The 17,516-nt window shown below is 38.4% G+C and overlaps 1 protein-coding gene across 2 annotated transcripts in view; it reads left to right on the top strand.

The window, feature by feature from the left end:
* Positions 1-17,246, top strand: part of CLCN5 (chloride voltage-gated channel 5) — a 42,801-nt gene extending 25,555 nt beyond the window's left edge. For both annotated transcript variants that reach the window (XM_011386168.2, XM_011386169.2), the window contains exons 5-12: positions 1,038-1,160; positions 1,966-2,172; positions 4,905-4,985; positions 5,201-5,743; positions 7,519-7,705; positions 8,706-9,104; positions 9,258-9,474; positions 10,453-17,246. In XM_011386168.2, the coding sequence (XP_011384470.1) occupies positions 1,038-1,160; positions 1,966-2,172; positions 4,905-4,985; positions 5,201-5,743; positions 7,519-7,705; positions 8,706-9,104; positions 9,258-9,474; positions 10,453-10,543 (1,848 nt within the window). In that variant the 3' untranslated portion in view covers positions 10,544-17,246. The remainder of the gene's footprint in view (positions 1-1,037; positions 1,161-1,965; positions 2,173-4,904; positions 4,986-5,200; positions 5,744-7,518; positions 7,706-8,705; positions 9,105-9,257; positions 9,475-10,452) is intronic.
* Positions 17,247-17,516: the final 270 nt, after the last annotated feature.

Genomic DNA, 17,516 nt, shown 5'->3' with positions numbered 1-17,516 from the left:
TAGTCTCAAAAATATATTCTCTCCATTTTAAAAATGGTATTACCATTTTATTCTTTGGGATATCTGGCATTTCACTGGTTTCATTTTATGATCAGAGCCTGAAACTTTCTACTGCATAAGCCTGTTGCTGAATCTGTGGTAACAAAATTCCCTCAAAGGTGTGGTTGTTCTCTGCAGAACATAATTGTGTATTTTAGGAAAAACATCCAGGAATTTTAGACACTATAACCTCTTATGAGAATTTGACACCACGGTAGGTAGCCTAAGGTGAATTTAATGGAACTTTAGATCCAGTCACTTCAAATATGTAGCCACGGTTCAGCTATTCCAATAAAAGGGCTGTTAAGACTCTTAATAAAATTCATATAATATCTATCATATACAATTGACCCTTGAACAACACGGGTTTGAACTGTGCATGTCCACTTATATGTGGATTTTTTTCAAAAAATATAATCAGCTCTTTGTATTTGTTTCTGTAGATTCAACCACCCGTGGATTCAGTCATCTGCATATTCAACCAGCCGCAGATTGAAAATGATATTTTCATATTATCATCTGCAGTTTCTCAACCTCAGATCAAAAATACTGTTTTGATCTATGGTTGGTGGAATCGGTGGATGCAAAGGGCCAATCGTAGTTAAGTTTTTGAGGAGTCAAAAGTTATATGGGGATTTTTGACTACACTAGGGCTAACCTTTGTGTTGTTCAAGGGTCAACTGTATATTTGACTATAAAATCTATTAAAGCACTCATATAGAAAGTGAATTTGCTTTGGGATTTTGTTTGCTCTTGTTCTTGTCCATCCTTAGAAGCCATTATCACTTTCCTTTGGGTGTAGCATATTCAGTAGCAAGTGAGCTGACAGTGTTTCAGTAGTTGCTTTGCTGACAATCAGGGAAGGAACACCTTAAGTGATTTAATATTGGTCTTGCTTTTTGATCGCCTCTCCTGAAAACTTATTACTCAGAAGAGGTGCATGCCTCACTGAGGCTGTCTGAGCTAAAACAAGCTTCTTTCTTTTTCTCCTGTTCCAGGGAGCCTTTGCCTACATAGTCAATTATTTCATGTACGTCCTCTGGGCTCTCCTGTTTGCCTTCCTTGCTGTATCTCTTGTCAGAGTGTTCGCACCTTACGCCTGTGGCTCTGGAATCCCTGAGGTGAGTCTCTAAAGTGGCTTATAAATGTTAACAATAAATCCTTTTTGGTTAGAACCCTTTAACATGTATTCCAGCACACATTACAATATGAATGTTAAACGGGATGAGATCCTGAGGCAATCTAGGTCTTTTTTAGATCTTCCCTAAGTCTCCTCCCAGTCGGGGTGCCTGGACGTTAAAGGGAGTTGATTCCTAGCCTCTTTGGGGTTCCTGGTAAGCCAGATCCCCCCAAACCTCCCAGGATAGATCACAAGATTCTGGCCTGAAAATGTCATGGTATTGTCAACTTTGTTAGAGCAGAAGAAATAAAACTATTTTGCTATATTTCCTACAATCTGATTTGGGCTAGAAAAAGGGTGATTAAAATCCTGTTTCTAACTATTTTTGGTTTTGATTGCTTGACGGTGTCTGAAACCACTGAGATTTAAGGTTATGCAGATGATCTTGCCCCTCTCCGTTTCCTGACCAAGTCCTACTTACAAATTTTTCTGGCAGAGAATCAAGGCAGTACCAATTTGTAAGAATAATACCTTCCCTTTCCACCACTCGTTCTCCATATACATATACTCTCATATTTAAAATGCTCCCTTGCCCAGTTATCACATGGCCAAAAAAAGAAAACTTAAAGAATATTTTTCACTTTTTTGGGCTCCTTGGCTCCCTTCCAAACTGGGATCACTGTAGGTCAAGCATTTATGTGTCACTTGTTCAAAGGTATAGTTTCTATAATGAGGTTCAAATTATTGCTTCTTAGCCTGGTTTACTTGCTTGGTCTATATTCAATCTCTCTGTGTTTGACCTGCAGATAAAAACTATCTTGAGTGGTTTCATTATTAGGGGCTATTTGGGTAAGTGGACCCTAATTATCAAAACCATTACATTGGTGCTGGCAGTGTCATCTGGCTTGAGTCTGGGCAAAGAGGGCCCTCTAGTACATGTGGCTTGCTGCTGTGGGAACATCCTGTGCCATTGCTTCAACAAATACAGGAAGAATGAAGCCAAGCGCAGAGAGGTAATAACAAATGGCCTTAACAGTCTCTCTCTGTCTTTTTTTTTTTTTAAATGAGAGCTTAAATGGTATAATCTTAAGAATGAGAACTTGAGGATTCTACCACTTCTAGGAATTTATCCTACAGACATCCTAGCATGTGTGTGCCCAAAGGTGTATGGGGATAGTCAGTACAGCATTTGTCGACATAGTAAAAAACTGAAACACTCACAATGTGCATCAATAGAGGACTGATTGAATAAATAATATTCTGTCCATATTGTAGAATACTGTGCAACTGTTAAAAAGACCAAGATAGCCCTTTGTATATTGACATGGAAGGTTGACTAGAAAACACTGTTAGGTTTAGAAAACCAATTTCACAATAATGTGTATGGTATGATTCAATTAATGTTTTTTTAATGATGTATGTATGTGCACCTAGAAAGAAAATGTCTGGAAAGTGGTTTGACCCCAAACCATTAAAAATGTCTACGTCTGGTGAATGGGAAAGTATGGTGGTAGTGAAAGGAAAGGAAGGACTTAAACTTTTTATTATATATAATTCTATACAAGTGTGTGCCATTTCTATCACAAAATAATTTAGAAAAACATAGAAGATTTTTAAAAAGAAATTGTTTATTCTTGTGAAAGAATACACATTCAGCATGTCTTTCAGATGCCAGCTTTTTCATGTTTTATTTCTACCTGATGCCACCCTGAATTAATTTCTCTCTGTATTGAATCTCTCTCTGCCTTAACTCTGCTAAATTAGTCCCACTGCAGCATATCTGTAGTCATTTTCATGTTTATGCTGTTGTTAATGTGTATCATTTTGAGGAGAGAACATTTTTAAAAGTATGTTCAAAGTCATTGGCTACTTCCATCCTGCCGTAATTAAGGATTTAAAAAAAATTGGTTCTTGCTCTATTTTCTTTGAATTACAAAGAAATCTCATATGGAATAGGTAAAGAATAAGGTCATTTCACTAGAAAGGATTTTCACAAAATTGGAACCTAGTGATTTATTTTGAAAATAAAGCCCCTCCCCAAATTAACCATAAGACCCCAGAAGGAAACTCAGAGATGTTAAAATTTCAAATATGAAATACATTTTGATAGTTCAAGGGGGAAAGTTCCTGGCCAAAGAGGAAGGCTTGGAGGAGGGAGGGAGGGAGGGAGGGAGAGCAGGGAGAGGGGAAAAGGGAGAGGGGAAACGAGAGATGGGAGATCTGAGTAGACTGTCTAGCTAGCTGTCAAATGGTAGAGGAACATAAAGGCTGTATTAAATTGGTGAGGTTGTTTATGGGAATAATGTACAACAGAAGCTAAAGAATTGAAAAAAAAATTTTAACTGTCAAGAGTGTTAAGTGCTAATTGTCGCTGGTTTTGCATGGGTAGAGGCGACCGAAACTATAGACTGCTGGTTACTTTAATTCCATAAAATTGGCGTTTTTGTTCAGATAAGTTCTTATAAAATGAGAGGGGAGTTTGATCTTGGCTGTTTCTTTGTACAAATGTCAGATATTTCTCTAACTAGATTCATGAATACTTGAATCTTTAGTTTACTTCCTATTGCTTTAGACTTTCCGCTTATATTTTCCGCTTGATTGGCAGCAACCCTTTTGTGTCCCAGGGCCTTGTCAAAGTGGGCAGATGATTGAGAGTAAAATAGGAATTTGAGAAGGAAGAGCATAGACAGACTCCACTCTACAACATAAAATTAAAGCAAACTAGCCACTTTGATTCTTTATTTTCCCACATAATTCATCATAAACAGAGTCATTGAAATCCCCCCTGTTAAGTTCTGTGTCAACTATCCTCATCTTCTCAGATGAAAGCCAATAAAGCCATAAATTTTGAAGTCCTCCCAGCTAGTACCAGAGATGTTATTCTTTCCTCCCCTTCATTATCCTGGGCCATCCTATACTCCCAGAGAAACCTGTCTGCCTATTTTGCCAAGAGCCATTTTATTCTTAAAAAATTCTTAATTTTATTCAACTTTCTCTTTGAAATACTTCTTTACTGTCCCAAATCATATGTCACTCCACAGCAACCAGAATCCAATGAAAGGGCTTTATCTTTCTATTAATTCTGATGTGTTTGTTATGTTCTTCCCTACTCTCCTAGCCTTTTACCTTGCCTCACCTAAATATACTTAGGTCTCTCTTCCCTTTAAAATCTATTTCCAGTTTTGCTTCTAGTTGCCTACTTAATTCTGTTTCTATAGGTCATTAGGCATGGGGTAGGGCACATAGTATAGGAAACCTTGTATATCTATTGTATGAATATTTGTAGCTCCTAAATAGCTGTGAGCCAATTGTGACTTCAGTTTTGTATCATTAAAGCCTTCCTTGAAAATCTCATTTAAAAAGCATTCCTTTACAAAGAAAATACTATGTAAACACATCACTGTAAGTACATTTAGGTGGTGAATACGTCTACGAACTCAAATTTAAGTTACTGAGTTGGGAGTTTTGGGGAGGGGGGCATAATTTGGAATAAATCACATACTTAAGTTAATTACAAAAGCAAACCCTCTTCTTGTTCAGGCATGTGAACCATGTGTTCAAAATCCAGCATACAATGTTCGCTCTCAAAGTAAATATAAATTGAACTTCATTTTTTATAAACTGGATATGGAACACGTAAAGTTTTTTTTAATGTTTTGGTAATCACTAACATTCTTTTTAAAACTGTGATTGAAGATGGGAAAGTAGCATTATTCTATGACTAATTTTGAGTTTTGGGTTGTAGGTCTTGTCGGCTGCAGCAGCAGCTGGTGTATCCGTCGCCTTTGGGGCACCTATTGGCGGAGTATTATTCAGCCTAGAAGAGGTAACTACTTTCAACTGTACCATGCGCATGATTTTTGTGTCGGGAATCCTAGCCAGTATTTATCAAAGTGCTCTGTGCAACTCAGTGCTTTACCATGTAACAAGAGATCTCTGGGCAGTTTTCATCCTCAGCTCTTAATTCCTGCAGTACGAACTTTTCACCTGAAACAGTTTCTGTGTATTGACTGAATTTTCATCTCACCTTCTCTCTTGTAGGTCAGCTACTATTTTCCCCTCAAAACTTTGTGGCGTTCATTCTTTGCTGCCTTGGTGGCAGCATTTACTCTACGTTCCATCAATCCTTTTGGGAACAGCCGCCTGGTTCTATTTTACGTTGAGTTTCACACTCCATGGCATCTCTTTGAGCTTGTGCCATTCATTCTGCTGGGCATATTTGGTGGCCTGTGGGGAGCGTTGTTTATCCGCACAAACATTGCCTGGTGTCGGAAGCGTAAGACCACCCAGTTGGGCAAGTATCCTGTCATTGAAGTACTCATCGTGACAGCCATCACTGCCATCCTGGCTTTCCCCAATGAATACACCCGAATGAGCACAAGTGAGCTCATTTCTGAGCTGTTTAATGACTGTGGCCTTCTAGACTCTTCCAAACTCTGTGATTATGAAAACCGTTTCAACACAAGCAAAGGGGATGAACTGCCCGACAGGCCGGCTGGTGTGGGAGTCTACAGTGCCATGTGGCAGCTGGCCTTGACACTTGTAATGAAAATTGTCATTACTATATTTACCTTTGGCATGAAGGTAAGGAGATTCTTTTGGTACTTGGTAGGTGTATGTGTGGCTGTGGGTTTGGAGGGCAAAGCCAAGACATTATACAATCCTCATAGCTCATGTGGTGCTTCTAACTTCATCCAATGGTATTCCTCAACCCTCAAAGCCTGTTTTATCCCACATGCCCTCATAACTTCTTAGACAATTGTACCTCTATCTAAAATTGTCCAAGCTTAGTTTTAGGGAAGATGCAAACCTCAGTGCTGAGGTTTTAAGTAGAAATGTTGTCTTCTTTTCTGTGGAAAACATTTTGTCCCTCAAAAAGGATGATGAGGTATTTATTCTGGTGCATTGCGTATTAAAAAAATATATATCTGATCAGCACAATGTTGGTCTTTATAGGATAGCTTTAGAGTTTACCAAATAAAGCAAAAATATTAGGTTGAACCAAATGAGGTTGCCAGTATTTAATTGTTTTGACCACTAAAATGGCAATTTCACATGGTTTAGCCCAATGTATAGCTAAATGTAGTTTTTACAGTTAGTATCGGTGTTCAGTTATGAATAACTTCACAGATCATTCTAAATTAATATTTAAACTGCCAAAAGCAGACATTAGGCCAGTATGTTTTACTTTCGGTACCCATTATCATTATGTTTCAGAAGAAACCAGAAAAGAAATTTTGTTAAGGTATTTTCCTCCTCCTTTGTCGGTTTTTATTTGTGCCTTTTTTTAGCACCCCACTACCAAGTTATTTCCCTGTATTCTCTGGGGAAATGGATAGTGAAACCAGGGAACTAGAGACAGCAACTCAGTTTAGGCAGTAATATAATCTCTGAGATGACATCATCTATTACCCTCAACAGCCTGGAAAGTTTTGCAGTGCTTATTGAGTCCATTTTCACCTGTGGCCTTATTCTTTTATTTGAAGTGAATTTTCAGACCAGACTCATCCAGATTCAAATGTATTCCAAAAATCAAACACAAGCTATTTACAAATAATCTGTTGTTTTCATTATCCTTGTCATCATTTCCCTCTCTAGTTCTGAAAATTGAGAATTCACTATAGTATCCTAGGAGTCAAAAAAGAGCAGGGAGATAAATAAAGGTTCCCTTTCTGTATAGTTATGCAACCACAGTCACTACCTCATTTAAAAACTTTAATCATTTAATCTTTCTTCATTTCCAAAATAAACTGAAACCTCATGTGCCATCCTTTTTGTGTGAGCAATGGGTTAGGATTCAATACATGAGAGTGGTTACAAGCATTACATTTAAACCCCAGCACCAGTATGTACTAAATCTTGGCCTTGGGTGAGTTATTTAACCTCTCTGAACCTTAGGTTCTTTGTGATTTGGGAATAAAAGCACCTACTTCCTAAAATCTTGCCTTAGAGTATCCAGCATAGAACATAGTAGATAGTCAATAAAGAATAATTATTGTTGATAAGAATTCAAAATTGGGGAAAATGCCTGCATATATGAGAAACTCCATCTATTTTCCTTTTTCTTTGGGAAAGGCTTAATTTCTGCCTCCAGTTCTGTGTTGGTCTGGAGAGTTCAGGCTCTAGCCTGATGGACCCCGAATCAGGGTAAGCTTCTTTGCAGTTGTACTTGCCTGCACATCCCAGAGAACTTCTAGTCTCTGTAGTGTTACACAAATCTTTACAGCCACTTGCTAGCATAGTGCATAGTTACATTGTCATTGGCCTGTTTGCTTTGTAGAGGGTCAATCCTCTAGTCCTTCCACATGCCAGGCAATCCCATCATTTCTCACTAACCATCTATTGCTTTCTCTTTGCAGATCCCTTCTGGCCTCTTTATCCCTAGCATGGCTGTTGGTGCTATAGCAGGTCGACTTTTAGGAGTAGGAATGGAACAGCTGGCTTATTACCACCATGACTGGGCCATCTTCAATAGCTGGTGTAGCCAAGGAGCTGATTGCATCACCCCTGGCCTTTATGCGATGGTTGGGGCTGCAGCCTGCTTAGGTGAGTAGTGTATGCATTGATTTCAAAGAAGTTGCTACCCAGGTGACATAATAAAGAAGAGTGATATTAAACATAATTGAAGTTTTCTTTTTAAGTGACCATCTGTTTCCTGTTGGGTTTGTCATTTTTTCAAGTGTTTTAAGAAAGCATTCTTTACCTTTGAGAGTAATTCTATTCTCAAATTCTGTCCCTTTGAGAGTAATTCTATTCTCAAATTCTGTCATACTGAGAAAATCATTAGGAATTTAGACAAAGATATCTGCACAAGAATGTTCATCGTGGTATTATTTATAATAGCAAAAAGTCTGAATCAACCTAAATGTGTACAGTAAGGGACTAGTTAAATAAATTATGATACATCCATATAATGTTATACTATTTATTTAACACTGTATTTAAAGATGTTAGATATAATAGTGTTAAATAAATTTGTAATGATATACAAAACGTTCCCAACATAAAGTGTTTGGTGAGGGGAGCACGTGGGGGAATTAAACATATAATATGAGCTGACCTATGTAAAAACATATTTTTGCATAGTAAACATCTTGAAAAAGTCATTCAAAATTTTTACTCTGCTTGTTTCTAGATAGCGAGCTTATAGATTATGACTTTCTCTTATATACTTTTTCCTCCGAATTTTCCACAGTGAGCCTGCACATCCCAGGGAACATCTAGTTTCTGTAGTGTTACACAAATTGTGGCTATCTTCTGCAATTACTTTTATAATTTGAGGGGGGAAAATGACAGACTAAACAAAAAGAAGAATCAAGAAAGCATCTTGTACTTTTGTAGATGCAATTTTGAGAAATCTGATTTGTGCCCATTATAAACTTCCTTTAATTCATTGCTGAGGTCTGTGCAGTTTATAGGTGAGACCTCCTTTTGGCAATGTTTCTGGTAAGTAAGTTTTTCCTGAATGGGACCTGTAACAGGCTGATAATTGTAATGAATCCTCTACTTTTCCTGCTTTCAGTAGCCTATGTCTGTTTCTTTGCAGGTGGGGTGACTCGGATGACTGTTTCTCTTGTTGTCATAATGTTTGAACTAACTGGTGGCTTGGAATACATTGTACCTCTGATGGCTGCAGCAATGACTAGCAAGTGGGTGGCAGATGCTCTGGGGCGGGAGGGCATCTATGATGCCCACATCCGTCTCAATGGATACCCCTTTCTCGAAGCCAAAGAAGAGTTTGCTCATAAGACCCTGGCAATGGATGTGATGAAACCCCGGAGAAATGATCCTTTGTTGACTGTCCTTACTCAGGACAGTATGACTGTAGAAGATGTAGAGACCGTAATCAGTGAAACCACTTATAGTGGCTTCCCAGTAGTGGTGTCCCGGGAGTCCCAAAGACTTGTGGGTTTTGTCCTCCGAAGAGATCTCATTATTTCAATAGGTAAGGATTTCAGAAAGGGGATAATGGAATCCACTATGGAAATAATATTTATGAAATGGGAGAAGATGGAGGGAAGAGGGGACTAGTTAGGGGCCAGAAGGATAGATATAGCACTTCCATTTTCAACTTTTATTTTTTTGTCTTTTCAAATAGAAAATGCTCGAAAAAAACAAGATGGAGTCGTGAGCACATCCGTCATTTATTTTACTGAGCATTCTCCTCCAATGCCACCATACACTCCACCCACCCTAAAGCTTCGGAACATCTTGGATCTCAGCCCCTTCACTGTGACTGACCTTACCCCCATGGAGATTGTCGTGGATATCTTCCGCAAGCTGGGACTGCGGCAGTGCCTGGTGACACACAATGGGTGAGAGCTCTTTTATGAAGGTGAATTGGATCATGGGAGAAAGACTATAGAGAGATAAAGAAAGAAGAACTTAATTCAAACGAATATTAGTAGTACTTATAGGCCTTTTTGAAGCTCTAAGATGAAGATGAATGTGCTTCTTTTATCATCATAACTAATAGAAGAGGAGTGGGGCAGAAAGTGGGTTTAAGAGATGTGAACTGCTGGTTGCACATTATAAATAACTCAGTTCCTCTCCCGAAAAAGAAACATCTGTGTTCTTATGAACAGACAACACTGAAATTAAAACGGTATTAAGTAGTATGTGTATAGTATTTGGTCTTTATAATGCCTTCATTATTGTTATTTGAGAATGAGAAAACCAAGCTTCCATGTGATTTAAAAAGCCCTATATGTTAACTGCTCCCAGTTAATATATAGCAGAGATAGGCTTTAAACAGAAGTCTTCTGACTCCCAAGGCCTAGGCTTTTTCTTTCTGGGATATTTCTTATCCAGTAAAGGAAGCCCAGCTGTTTTTATTGGAAAAGAAGGGAAGTTGAGAAGGGTGGATTTTTTTCTGAAATGGTAAGTTAATCCAGCAATTACATAAGAATTTCACCCTCTAAAATTTGTAAATGGTGTAACAGATGTCTTGTAGGATTTAAATAAGGAAGGGGACTTTCCTTAACTGATTTATTCAACATTTACTGAATTCCTACTTCATTTAAGAAGGTATTCCACTAGACTCCAGGGAGATACAAAAATGAATAAAACCCTTCTCTGCCCTCAAGGAGTATGCAGTGTTATAGGGAAGCTAAGAACATACAAGTGCATATAGCACAACAGCAAACAAGACAAGTGAACAAAACGTGTTGTTGCTGGGAGGAGGGTACAGTTATAGCTGGCCATAGGAACAGGGAAGGTATTCTGGAAGAGGGACATTTGAACTGGGTTGCAAAAGTTAAGTCAAATTCATATTGTCTTGTTTTGTCTTTTAGGCGATTGCTTGGAATTATTACCAAGAAGGATGTGTTAAAACATATAGCACAGATGGCAAACCAAGATCCTGATTCCATTCTCTTCAACTAGAATCACAGGGTTGTGCTGGATACAAAACAGCAAGGACATTGCAGACTGCGGGTATATTTTATTAACTGGGTACTCAAAACACATTTCCCATATTTGGATGGTGAAGTTATATTAGTGTGTTGTCTCTTTCCTATAAGTTAACCAGTTGCACTACATAATAATCTCTGGAAATTAATCTTCTGTTTAGGAGAAAATGCAGTTAGGCTTCTGTGATATTGTATTAGAAAGATTTCATGAAAGAGTAAGCAAGATTGTTATGGTTTAATTCTTTTTTAAAAGATTTTTTTATTTAAAATATAATTGTTAGCCAATATGCAATCACTGAAAACTATGCAAGAAAAATTCCAACCGTCCTGATTGATAGCCTGCAGGAAACTCATGAAAGTCACTTTTTTTGGACTCTTAACTGTCATTGGTGGAAGATGAAGTGTAAACTAAGGAGCTTTGCTTTTCCAACCACAGAAAAGAAAGCCAGAAGGAAAATAGTAATGGCATTTTCCAGACTGTGAAAATTCAGTTCAAATGTTATCTTGTTCCTGTTACAATATTTAGCATTATTAGTTTGTGTGTATGTATATGTTAATTTTAATACCTGATTATAAGACAATGCTGCTTTTGGTTAAACTCCTCTAAACAAATTTAGAGAGGTTGATTTTATAGCTTGCTTGTTCCTGGTACTCTTTTGAAGTGCACAAAGATAAGTTACAGAGCTTTCTCCTTGTCTGCAGGAAGGATAGTTTTCCAGATGGTATTTGTTAGCTAGTAGACAAGGACTCTGCCATGAATTTGTTAAGGAATAATTTCTCCAGCTTCCTCGAAATGAATGATTAGTGAAGTTCTAAGCAAAGTCAATGACTAGGAATTTCACATTTTGTGAGGTCCCAGCTAATCGTCTTACCCAGATGCCATCTCCATGAGTGATGGTGCTTTAGGCTTCTGGAATATGTAAGAATAGTAAAGGGAACCAAGTCTAGACTGCATACTGGTAAACCAGGGAAGATTCCGAGCTGTATCTGCATTCTCATGCATTCCTTTGTAAAGACCACCAGTACTAAAATAACTGGACACTCATGCCTCCTGCCAGTGATAAGTACGTAAAACAGGCCAGTGTTGTCCTGTGAACATGAATTAGGCTCAGGTTACTTTCAGTAATATTCAACATTGGAACAGGATAGGCAGCTGTGACTGACTCCCTTGTGGTTCCTTAGAGTTCTAAATAAAATGCCGAACCATCCTCAGACCCAGGGGTATGGACAAGGCCTGGTGACACCAAAGGTGCTTGTATCCAGTTGAAAAGGTGCCTGCCTCAATTTCCTACCACATTAACTGCAGTGGAAAACATCGCAGTCTAGGGACACCTGGTGAAATTACAGAGCCACTACCATCATTCCAACCACTGTTTCATTTTCTAGTTTTATCCATGTGTAGTTGTTCCCTCTCCATTCTTTGCTCCTTTCCACTCTTCAGTCTCGAGTCCTCTCTTTTGGATTGAGCACTCTGCCTTGTTAATCATTCCTATTACAAAAAATAACTCCCAGGGCTAGTTAAATTATAAACCAAGCCCCAGTAATCCTATGGCATGTGGACCAGAGGTAACACACAGCCATTTGCTTTGCTCTGTAGCCCAGTTGCTGCTGCTATGCCTCAGTTTCTACACTCATGCCCACAGCAGTGAGGCAACTGCCAGGGGTGAGAGTTCAGCCTTTCTCATTTACAAGTCTGTTCCCAGCACTTCCCTCCATCTTTCTGGCCTAGAATCAGCAGTCACTCAGCATATCCTCCCTAACCCTCCACCTCCCCTCCCTAAACACCTCAGTGTATGTTATTTTAAAAGTTGCTGATTCTGGATTCTAGGATTTTTTACCCCTAGTTCTTATCTTTCCAAAATCTGAAATTCTTTTGTTGCCCACAGCTGGCTTATTTTGACTTTTATCTTTAAAATACCAAGGCAGTCACCAGAGTTTCTCCTTTTAAGTATATCATTCTAGCATTTTAATGAAAGAGAAAAAAAATCTATGTTATTTTATATGATAGCCATGACTCAGTTACTTTACATCTTTTGTCCCTTCCATGCCACTGATTCCCTCACATGAGATGTGGCTATTTTGCCTGACCACCCCTGTATATTATGTAGAAATCAAAGTTCTCATCTGTATATTTCTGGTTCACTACCTATATTTTCTTATTAGCCATCCAACTAAAATTTGCAAAACAGGAAATGTTAGTATTTCTGGTATTTGATGACAGTGAAAGATTTGGTTGCATTTCATAATGCAGCAGCAATATGGAGGGTGTCTAAGTTTGCCTTTGTGTTTCTTCTAGGCTCCGTTTTTTATTTTAGACAGATGAGCCAGTGTTAAGGTGCTACTTCAGAGAATAAATTCAAGAAATCAGATAACACTGTGCCAAGGTATACTTTCTAAATGTTAAGCACCAATTGATCCTCCAGAGAATAATATCCCTTTGATACCTCAGTCCTGATAAATCTCATTTATTAACCTCAGCTTCTCAGGAATTCTTTAACCCATATGCTAGAAGTAACTGTAGTGTATGGCATCCATTATATGTCTAATACAATGGTTTGGCTCAGAGCTTGGCTAATTGTGGCTAGAGTTCCCTGCTAGACTGCTAGCTCAGGACCTTAACACTCAGTTTCTTGTCTTGAGGCAAAGGAAAATGTTCTTTCTGACACTGCCAATTCAGCAGTTGGACATACTTAACCAACAAATGAGGCCAATGTAAAAAATGTTTGTCAGTAGTCTCAAATGGCCACATACCTCAATGGAAAAAGACTAAATAATGTGTGCTTCAAAAATGAATATGAATTGAGACTGGTTTATTTTGGTATTAAAAAAAGAAAATTCCCTTGTGCCTGACACAAGAGAAGGATTTACAAAAGAATGCCAATAAGTACTTCGAGAGAGGATTTTCCAAGAAAAAAAATCTGGTAGACATCCAGCCATGAAAAGAGTGAGAGTCTACAGATTTGTAGAAGGTATGCTATATTTTGGAGGTCTCCAAATCTTCAATGTAATGAATTAAAGAAGCTGAAGCAATTAATGGATGATTAGTTATACTATTAAAGGGAAGAAGCAGGGGACTGAAAATGCAAAATAATGGCCGTTTTCAAGATCATTTGTATTTAGATGTTTGTTCAGATGTTCTCCTCTTTTCTGGCTCTGGATTCCTTCTGGCTCAGCCCAGCTATGGAGCAGAGGTGGTATAGTCCACAGAACAGATATCCTCTGGTGGATAATCTGACATTGATGATACTTTGGATTTGCCAGCTGGCAGAGCAAACGATTAACTTGCTGATTTGAACTGCAAAGCAGTTCAATTGTTTTGGCACCAGAGGCTGAATCTGAACCGTTTATAGGTAGAGCAGAGCACAATATAAATTTTTCTAGCTGGCCTTCAATTATATTTGGAAATGAGAATGATAAAATAGTAGCGACAGTGTGGTCTAAGGCTGTGAAGTAATTCTCAATCATGTTATGGACCTGTTCAGGAGTAGGGGGAGCAAATATGTTTTTAAAAACTTAGCATGCAGTAGAGTCCATCATAGAATGTAATCGTTGCTGTATGTTTTAAGTATTTAAATCACCTATCCTGGTTGGGTCTTGATCTTGGTTTGTTTTGTTATGCTATGAAAAGAAAGGTATACTTGTTACCCCACAGTATCTTTGGTTTTTGGGTTTTTTAAAAAGCAAATCACAAGGAGTGCAGTTTTTAAAGTTGGTTTTTAACAATAGTAGTGAAGACGGTATTGAGCATTTGAAACAGCCAGTGTGCTTTATATTGGCCAAGTACTTGCTGACGACTGACCACATTGTACTGAGAAAAATCAGTTTACCTACACTGGATCAGAGCCAAGTACAGACCATCCATCAGTTCAGAGAAAGCAGGAGAGCATCTTTCATGGCAGTGCATAGAGTATTGAGCTCTTGAAAACCCTGAAAAAATTAGGAATTTAGAAAATAAATGGGAGGTAGAATATTGATTCCTTTAAAAAAAAAATAGATGTCTATATATGTGCTCTGAATTTAAGTATCCTAAAATCTTAATTTTTTTTTAAAAGCACCTCTGGGATTGCCTAGATTCCCTTTGGACAGGGATTGGAGAGTTGTGGCAGTGGAAAAGCCCTAGTAAGAAAATATATGAGTTCATGTAAGATGGTGGAAGGAAGGCCAGCCATACATCCTAGCATTTATAAACTTCCTGATTATGTGCCTCAAGGGAAGAAAAAGTCAAATAGTTTCCCAAATACTAGGCTTTCCAAGTAAAAACATTTGGCTGGAGTGAGTCTGCTTTTATGGAGAGGGCTGACCCAAGACAAGACATCAACACATGAAGGAGGGCAGCCACTACTGCATTAACTAAATGATAAGCTTTAGGTAGATTGTCCTGAATTTTGATAGTAAAATGTTTTTAAATCTGTATGTTTTGCTTTCCCAGTATGTACTTACTGTATATTAGAAAGAAAAAACATGAGGGTTTCTCAGATCAGAGCTCAAGGAACTGTGTAAATTTGAAATGAAATCGGTGTAGTGGACCTGTGGTGACCACTCGACTTTGCTCTGCCTCAATTTTGGTTGTTTGCTCCAAGAAGAGAAGTTCTTGGAATAGTAGGTGTTAGCAACTTCAAGCTATTCCCCAAATATTTGCTGGTCACAGTCCCATTTCTAAACATCTGGATCTAGGAAAAGTTTTGAAGTGATGTAGGGAACAAGATTGTTTTTTTTTCCCACTGTGTAGTCTGATTTTGCCAAACCACCCAAGAAAGAAATAAAGTATATGATGTGTGGAGCTTGCGTTTCTTGGAGGGGACCTATTGAGTCACCCAGCCCAATCTCGCAGTCATAAATCCCTACCTCTAAGTTCCTGCCAAAGGGTCTTCAGCCTCTGTGTGCACACTCATTGAATGAATATCTTGCCTAAAGAAAGGCACGTGATGGTATAAAAATATGAGGGTTTTAAAAAGTGGTCTCTGCCTTTCCTCTCTCCTTTTGTCCCACCCTCCTTCCCTCTCTCTTTTTTACTTTCTGTCTCGCTCTTTCTCTTCCTCCTCCCCATGCCCTAAATTCAATTTTTTCTCAATTGTTACAAGCATAATTTTTGAATGTGGACCTTGGGGAAGGGAGAAATTCATTCTGAAAATAGAGAATGGAAGATAATTCTTCCATTCTCTAAGGATAACATTGATAATTCTGAGTTGATGGGGCCAAGAGGGCTTTGCTCCACTGTAGAGGCAAAAGCCAGTGGTATTTGTTGGGAGTGTCGAGGGCTTTAGCATCTCAAGGCAGATATATGAAATATTCATTGCTAAACCTTATTATTATCTACTAGGCCAAATCTGTTGAAAGTCAGAGGCAGTCTAGGATTTGGTGAGTGAAATGCCATCTGGCAAAAAGGGGATGAGGGAGTGGCCTGAGATGGTTTTATCAGGACGGGAACCTGCAGCCTCATTATTATATTTAGTGTACCTCAAAGTATATGGTAATTCAAGAGTGTTCCTTTTCCCTCCTCCATTTTACTTTATTCCTTCTTCTTCCTCCTTTCTTTCCTATTGTCCTGTCTTTTTACTACTCATCTTTTAGTATTTACTTTGTTATTATATATTTGGTCCTTTGGGACTATGTGATGATTAAGAATTAATTTCATTCTAGATAACAAATAATGTGTTTAATATTTTGTTCATTTAAACTGTCTTTTGAAGCTATGCTGCTAACCAGGTACAGGCTAGAAAAGAGTTGGGCCTGATAGACAGCACCCAGTCATATCACTTAAGGATAACATTGATGTCATCATGGCGACTCTTCTTCATTTGACCAAGGCCAGCATCCTGCTTTTACCTCTGTCCATTCATTTCTGGCTATAGGACAAATACTCCCCTTTGGGTGAGCCAATGAGGCCAGGAGGGATCAGAGAATTCTAGACCATGGACCACTATATGAATATCTCTGTAATAAGCTCATTTGTAGCATCAGCTCCAACTGCAGTGGCCAAAGAAAACCTGTCTGACTTTAGTTCCTGAGTGGTAAAAGTTCAGCTGAAGTTAATGTGTAGACATCAACTAGGCATCTAGAAACTAGCATCAACCAAAGCTAATTTAGCCTGAGTTTCCACAGGAAGCTTGGTGCTGAGCTGTTCAGATCAATTATTTATCTGAGTGTTACCAACCCTTTAGTCACACCTTCTTAGCTTTATTCTAACGTTTAGAGATGTTGGTTCCCATTCATAGGCACAGCCTATACCAAAGCTATGGGTCACTGCTCACTTCATTCTGCTCCTTGGTCATGCATAGCAACAGTCTAAAAAGGAAGACATGGGCTGGGAAGTTAGGAGACCTGGTTTCTGTTCCCTATGCTTCTACTAACTAGCCTCGAGATCTTAACCACTCTGTGCCTCATTGTTCCCATCTGCAAAATGGGGATAGTGTTAATTGCCCTACCTACCTCACAGGGTTGTTGTGAGGATAAATCGAGACAATGAATGGAAAGTACTTTGACAAGTAAGTGCTATGCAAATTGTAAGAAATGGAAACAATCACGTTAAAGGCAATGGAATGGACATCGGCAGAAGGGTTAATGGGATTGTCCAGCCCTTTCTCTGTGTGGCTTAAACCCAGATCGCCATTGCTTTATACATTTTCACTTAGCACATATTTGTAATTATGCATGTAATAAAGCACAGCCTTATTCAACCTGGTGTCTGGTGTGTTTTTGAGGACCCTCAATTTTCTAGCTATTTATTTCTGATCATAAAATCAGGGGACCAGGATGTGGGGGTTGGGGGAGGATAGTGTAACAGGCAATTACATACTCCTATGAGCAAGCTCACTTATTAAAAAAGATTTATTAAATACCTAAGTATTTTTACATTTACAGATTCATTAATACTTTTTACCATAAAGATACAAATGAGGGGAAGCTTGTGTTTTCTGAGAGATTCCAGATTTCTGAGAGATACCTAA

The sequence above is a fragment of the Pteropus vampyrus genome, unplaced genomic scaffold (assembly GCF_000151845.1).
Source record: "Pteropus vampyrus isolate Shadow unplaced genomic scaffold, Pvam_2.0 Scaffold970, whole genome shotgun sequence".
NCBI classification, from domain to species: Eukaryota; Metazoa; Chordata; class Mammalia; order Chiroptera; family Pteropodidae; genus Pteropus; species Pteropus vampyrus.
Note: the sequence above shows the minus strand (reverse complement) of the source record. Positions and strands in the feature narration are given on the sequence as shown.